Source organism: Hydra viridissima, unplaced genomic scaffold, assembly GCF_058129835.1.
Source record: "Hydra viridissima isolate aposymbiotic clone 2 unplaced genomic scaffold, HvirCarnegie_v1 scaffold_12, whole genome shotgun sequence".
In the NCBI taxonomy this organism is placed as follows: Eukaryota; Metazoa; Cnidaria; class Hydrozoa; order Anthoathecata; family Hydridae; genus Hydra; species Hydra viridissima.
In genome coordinates this window covers 882,104-889,323 of record NW_028324311.1, presented here as the reverse complement: position 1 = coordinate 889,323, position 7,220 = coordinate 882,104, and the positions used below count along the sequence as shown (strand labels likewise).

The 7,220-nt window shown below is 35.6% G+C and overlaps 1 protein-coding gene across 1 annotated transcript; it reads right to left on the bottom strand.

Moving 5' to 3' along the window:
- Nucleotides 1-1,218: 1,218 nt before the first annotated feature.
- Nucleotides 1,219-2,819, bottom strand: LOC149880636 (uncharacterized). The gene is made up of 2 exons (XM_090069216.1): nt 1,975-2,819; nt 1,219-1,429 (listed from the first exon to the last, which is right to left on the bottom strand). The coding sequence occupies exons 1-2, from the start codon at nt 2,817-2,819 to the stop codon at nt 1,219-1,221; spliced, it is 1,056 nt and encodes a 351-aa protein (XP_089925342.1).
- Nucleotides 2,820-7,220: the final 4,401 nt, after the last annotated feature.

The following is a 7,220-nucleotide window of genomic DNA, read 5'->3' as shown; positions in this document are numbered from 1 at the left end:
CTGCTCGAATAATTTCCGAGCTGGATGAAAAGCTTGCTTCCCGAGTCACTTCTTCACCAGTCATGATGCTTACAGATTTCATTTCGCACGTTAAAATAATTCTTACTTTTGTATTCCTTTCTCCTTCCATGGTTTGAATGGCAGACTCTCTTACCAAATTAAAAAAGGATGCAATGTCTTGATATTGAGAAGAAGGCTCGTAAGAATATAACCTAACAGTATTACCCAACGCGTGTTCAGTCAACTTGAATTTTATTTTATAAGGCTTTGGCACGGGCTGTTTATACACTGTTTTTAATACAAGTGATTTGATAGACTGTATCTTTTTATCGATTTGTTCCGCTGATTCGTTTACCTTCTCCTTGACTACTTCAGGAACGTAGGGTTCTATCCAATCTTTAACATCATCAAACTTAGTTTTAACATAGGACGCCACACTTTTTGCAGCTGCCTTCAGACTTGAAAAAAATGAAGGTCTTGGTGGAATGACTGGTTTTGGTGTTATGGCAGGTGTTAAATCTGAAACAGGCTCATCAAGGATGTGAATTGGTCTTTGCAAATGAATTGGTTTCGGAGCAATAGGAGGTTTTACTACAGTAGGTCTTGGTGGGATGATCGCTGGTTTTGGAGCGATGACTGGTTTTATCACTGCGGAAGGAACAAACCTTACTTTTGTCGGCTTTATTGAAACTTTTGTCGGCTTTATTGAAACTTTTACAGCTGGTTGAACAAACCTAACCACGGTAGCATTAACAGGCAAAGGTCTTGCCTCAGTCGTTCGCCTACGAAGAGCAGCAGGAGCAGAGACAACTCTAGGAGGAACAGTAGGCTGCAAAGTCATTATAAGTTCACCCTTTCTCATTTTAGAATACCCTTTTATTTTTTGCTCTTTAGCAATTTCTCGCAATTCTTTCAACGTTTTGTTTTCCATTTTTATTATAGCAAGAAATTTATTTAACCCAAAATCATTTTTCTAATATTTTTTATTTCTTTTCAATTCTCTGAAAAAAGAATTGAAAAATTTTTTACATTTCTCACGGACTTTTTCTTTCTAGCTTTTCCGAATTTAAAATTTCAATCTTTATTCCATCTTCCACTTTTCCATTTCGACGTTCCAAATATCTCCATCCATGTCCTGTCTTTTTCATTGCTTTGTAAAGGGATTTGTATTCAGCCACTTCCCCGGTTTCCATATTGGTTGTTTTCACAAACACAGGCTTATTTCGAATTGAAGCAAGTCTCGTATTTTGGATCGATCGGGTTTTTTTCCGTTTTCTCATTTTTCATTTTTATTTCTTTTTTTGGTCGACCCACTGGTCTGTGTTCTTTTACACCTTTCAAAAGCGAATCTTTACTTATTATATTGTTCTCAACCGCAATCAGCATCAAAGGCAACAATTTGTTTGAGGTTAATGTGATTCCATTTTCACTAAGCAAATTTTTCAGATAATTTTTTGTATATCTCATGTTTTATTTTTAAAAAGAAAAAAATTTTTTTAAATCATTTTTGTTAAGAATCTCATGACGGTCTTTCAAACCTAATAAACAACGTTCATGCTGGTTCCGTTGGAAACGAAATTGAGCAATTTGTCGGAAATGATCACTGCAAAAATAACGGTGTTTTCTGGTATTGCTGTTCGAAATTTGAGGTTGACCACCAATTCTGCCGTTTCAGAAACAACTCTTTCTTTTTGCTTGCTAATGTCTACAAAAAACAACGGAAACAAATTTTTATATTCGAGCAGAGACAAACCAGATTGACAAACAAGTTCGTTTGTACCATAATATTTATCGTCAAAAGAGAACGCATCAGAATGAGCCATGGTAATTTTCTTTTCTCCAAAATTCAAGTCGTAATTGTAATTTGGATATTTTATTCCATTGACGGTTACGAAAAAATTGCTGACATCACAATGGTTGAAAATGGCTGGATTTACGATTTGACTGGAATTCTTGTTTGTCTGAAGCCCAAACACGATATATCTCGGAACGCTTTTGTCTGTGATTCTTCCAAGGGTCCAAGTAAATTCTGTGAGACCGGCAGGAATGGCTTGTCTTTCGACTTTGTTTGACTTATAGGCTACTGGGACGGAAATTTTACTCGCCATTAATTTCAAGAATTCGGCTTTCTTCGAAACATCCAACTCTATTCTAGGCATAAAAAGTCTGAATTTTTTAATGTCGATCATTCCTGCGGCAACAGTCTCAGCTCTGTAAATGGCGTCGTCGTATTCTTTTTTTGTAAAGGTAATGGTGTGTCTGAATCCATAAACGACTTTGTCGTAAGTTTCGCAAAAACCAAAAATGTGTTTTAATGGTATCTTGAACGAAAATGCGCCAACGGATGTCGTGTCTGCAAACAAGTGGTCTCGTCTTACAACAAATCCTGAATTTCCGGTGGCGTTTGAAGTGTCTTTATACCACATTTGCTTCAAACCATCTGCAAGCTGAAAACCAAAAGGGTATTTCAACAATCCAAGCATGGTTGTTCCTTGACCTGGATACATGACCCTTTCCACTTGTTGTCCTGATAAATCATAGGTGGCATCGCTGAACAAATACATGATGGCGTTGTTTATCAGAGCAATGTTGTCTGTTGCTGTGTATGCAGTTCCATCCGCTTTTTTGAGAACCCCTTCGACGAGGATGTAAGCATCAGACGGAACTGTTTGCACAGATTGACAATCAATCTCAAAAACGATCGATCCTGAAGAATTTAAATCGAGGTTTGTTGGGAGGTACTCGAAAAAATCAACTTTTTCAATTCCAGTGTCATACTCTGGCATTTCATCAACTCTTAATCTATCGGTGTTTATCATTTTTAAAATGAGAAAAAAAAATTTATGTCATTTTTGATTTGTTAAAAAAATCAAGCAATCAAAAGCCCGCTCCCCATTTTAACGAGATCTTGGATTCTAGCCGCATTCTTTTTCGTCATTTTCTTTTTCACTTGAATGGAAGAACCAAACATTTTTTTATGCAGCTCTTCCATTGGATTAATATACGGATCAGCCTTTGCCGCTTCGTTTACATTCGTGGTGAGTAATTGGTTTGGATTCACTGTTCCTGTCTTGGCGTAAACTTTTTCAAGCGCTTTTTTTCCTTTGTCGATGGCAACGTCTTTAGCAGTTGATATAGCTGAAGAGGCTAATTCTTTTCCAGCTGATTTGGCGGCTGTGATTGCTTCTCTTCCAATTTCGCTTGCTGCTGCTTTTCTCAATAAATGAAGAGACGATCGTGAAGCATTTGTGGCTGCCATTCTCCTCAAAAAATTTTTAATCGCGTCCATGATTCCACCACCTCCAACGACGTTCTTTTTAAAATATCTTCTGTTGTTCACAATGAGCATTTTTTTAAAATGAGAAAATATTTTTTTAAATCCGTTCTCACGACTCGATGTATTTTTGAATCGCTCTGTATTCTTCTTTGTTAATTTCACCCTGTCTCAAAAGCTCGTCATAAATGGCAACGGCTTCGTTTCTCGATGCTATATTTCCAGCATGTCCTGCGGCGATGCTCAAGTTAAGCCTTTGCGTAAGCACATTTGGATCGCTCGGAAGAATGATCACTCCTCGACCTTTTCTTCCACTCGTTTTTGTGTAATTTTTTTCCCAAATTTTTGAAACAATCGTTCCCCACTTTTCACTTCTCGAAGCTTTTGGCAGGGTTGGTCTCCCTTCCTTCTCCATTGCATGCGTTTCAACGAGTATTTTTTCATAATTTTTCATGTCTTCGTCTGTTACCTTTGTTGTATCAGGCTTGGATCTTGTGATCAATTCCCAAATACCTGTCGTCCCCTCGTACTTTTCTCTATCAATAATGATGTCGTTATTATCGATAAAAATTTCTTTGTTTCCAATAAACATTTTTCCGCGTTCTTTTGAGTGAATTCCAAACACTCTGTCTGCATAAAATTTTTTGGCTGCATATTTTGACTTATATTCCAAAGCAGTATTTCCAACATTCATTTTTCCAAAAGTTTTATCACTTTTTGAACTTTCAAAAGACGTCTCATTTTCTGGATAAGTCAAAGCCAGTGGAGTGTTTTCAACCTCTCTGTATGCGATGCTTTTTAGTTCGTTTTTTATATTTTCATTGCTCTCAATCAGAGGTTTAAAAAACTTGCTCAAATCAGTCTGATAATTTGCATCTGAAATGTTGGTGTTGAGACTCTCATTATAAAGCTTTTCTCTATTAGCTCTATATTCTCTCAAAATCTCATCTCGCTTTTCAGGATCTTGTATTCTAAAAAAAGATATTTTTAGAATACGGAGAAAAAAACTTAAAACAAAAACTCGATTGCGTTTACGATTTCTTAAATCCGCACGCGGATTCATGGAAAAATCTTTAATTTTTCTTAAACAGGTTGTTGAATGCTTTTATCGCATCCTCTCTTCCTTTTTGGATTAACGACTCTTTAGTCAATTCGTCAATGACGCTTTTTGTCTTGGTTCGGATTTCTTCAGTCATAGTTTTGAATTTTTGAAGCTCGCTGAGAATGAGTTCGTACTCGGAATCACTTACAAATCCATCCATGAGAGATTTTGAAATGTGGTCGCTAATCGTATTCAATTTTGACTCGGAAAGAACTTTCAATTTTTCGTGCTTTTCAGCCTTTAGCATCATTTTTTTGTTCTGATGATTTCCGAAAATGGATAAAGCTCCCAATACAACAGCAACCCCTTCACACGCAATCGAAACTGGAGTGGCAACAACGGTTGATAAAAGTGCAATCCCTGTAACCCCTAAACCAATGCATACCGTTTGCAATCCGTCGTCGGTGAAACGAATTATTTTTGCCGCTCGATGGTATTTTTTACTCAAAGCCATTCGTTTCACTTTTTCATCCTCTATTTCTTTTTGGATCTCGCTTATTTTTTGAAGTCGATATAAATGTCCTCCATCTGATGAGGCTGTTGGAAGAACTGGATAAATTTTTTCAGTGTTTTTTATTATTTCCATCTTTTTAACAAAGACACATTTTTTTTAATTCGAATCGATGTAGTTTATTTTACAAAGCTTTTCACCTTTTTTAACGGTGACTTCCTGGTTGCTGTAATTGTGTATGGTCATGACTATGTCATCCACAGACTCGGAAAAAATAGCATCGTTTTTGAAATAATTCAATTGATTGCTTATTTTATTCATCAAAGTAACGACAGCAATTCCTTTGTCTAATTGTAAACCTACGGACAACGATATCTGCTTGTGAGATACAGGAGGAAATTTAATGTCTTGTTGAGCAAAAATCTCGTGCTGTTTGTTGATATTAAAATAGGTAGGATAATCCAACTTTTTCTTTGTTATAATAATGTTTTTTGTATTTTTTCGTTCAAACTCTTTGATTCTATCCTCTAAATGACTCAGATGGAAATTAAAATTGTGAATCTCTGCTGAGGCGCTGTTTTTAAACAACTTGTGTGGGGCATGCATTTTTAATATGAAAATAAAATGTTTTAAGTCGTTTTATTTTCAGTTTTTTTTGCTTTTACATTTCCTCGTCTGATTCTTTTACCTCTAAATCCAAGTTTTCACACATCATGAGGCTATGAGGTAAAGATGCATTTTTTACGATGATGGCTTCGGACAGTTTAACTTGAATAGACACAATCGAATAGCCAATATACACCCCCTCAATTCTAAGTCCTCCAATAGCATCTTTGGTTGATAAAATCATGTCCAGAAGATATGACCAAATTTTTATTACTACGTTCACCTTTGACTCCATTTTTTATATCAAGAGCTGTTTTCTTTCTATGAAATATAGAAGTAATGAGTATTTCGTCTTCATTTTTAGTTATAAACATTTTAGCATAAAACACTGGCGCTGCATCAGCATGGTCAGCTTTATATTTTAAAATACTCAATTCGTTAGAGTTAATTTGCTTTCTTCTTCCTCCTTTTTTAAGTTTGGATGACAATTTATCTACTTCACCTCTAATAAACAAAGTAATCTTTTCCATTGTGCTAATAACTTTGCTTCTTCTTCAGTTTTACCCTTTTTAGCATCAAAGCAAACAAAGGATATGGAATATCCAGTCAATTTTTGTGTTACCGGATCTTTATTCTCACACACACCATACAAAAATAATGTAGGTGTTCGTAATACAAGAGGACCATCTCCAGTTGGATAAGAATATTTTACTGGCACTTTTTGATAGACTACTGGTTTTGTTGCTGCGTAAATTTCTCCAACTGATAATTTGCTCTCATCAAAATTTTCAATTGTAATAAAATTCATTTCTTTTATATAGAAAAGAAAATTATTTAACTCATTTTTTCAGAGAAATCAATTCTTTATGATCTACCCAAGAGTTGAATGAATCTGGATATCCAAACCATTTGACTAAAGATCTGTTCTTTTGCTTTCGAATGACTTTTTCAATTCTAAATATGTCTTGATTGGTCTTTTGCATTTCTTGTTCATAAAATGTACCTTTAATTTCTTCACCGTTAGCATCAGCGATTTTATACGTGGGTGGATTCGTATGCTGAACATTTAACACGGTAAAAACCTCTTCAGTCCATCTCGGTGTATACCCCTTTTCAAAATGAGACTTCTTTTTTACGATCCTCACTTTGTCACCCATTAAGAATTTTGGTCCTGCTCTTTCTGTTTGCGTCTTTCCATTCAGGTTCATCCAAACCCTATATTTATTCTTTTTATCGCTAGCTTCCACTGGAGTCATTTTGATGGAAGAGTGCTTTGTGTTGTTGTAATTTTTCACCATTTCATCTAATACGTCAATGTATTTATGAGTGTTGTTGGCTGAAAAATATTTAAACATTCTCTCTTTCATCGTTCTATTCCATCGTTCAACAACAGAACTTTTTTCCTCGTTTTCAGTGGAATACAATTGTACTCCCAACGCTTTCACATGCTTGTTATAAAACTCTTTACCTTTGTCTACCCACATCTTTGTACACCTTCTCTCCTCAAATATTTTGCTTAGAGCGTTAGCTACATCAACTCCAGTTTTACTCTTTAACGGTACAATCCATCCATACTTTGAAAACACGTCGATCACCATGAGCAAATATTTTACCCCGTTGTTGAATTTTGAAAACGATTGCATATCAACCAAATCTGCAGCCCATATTTCATCCATGTCGTTCACAAACACTTTTCTTCTTTTAAAATGATGAATGACTGGTTTATGAAGCTCGTTTGCAAGTTGATCAGTCCATTTCAGGTTCTCCGGTGCTTTTTTTTTAAACCT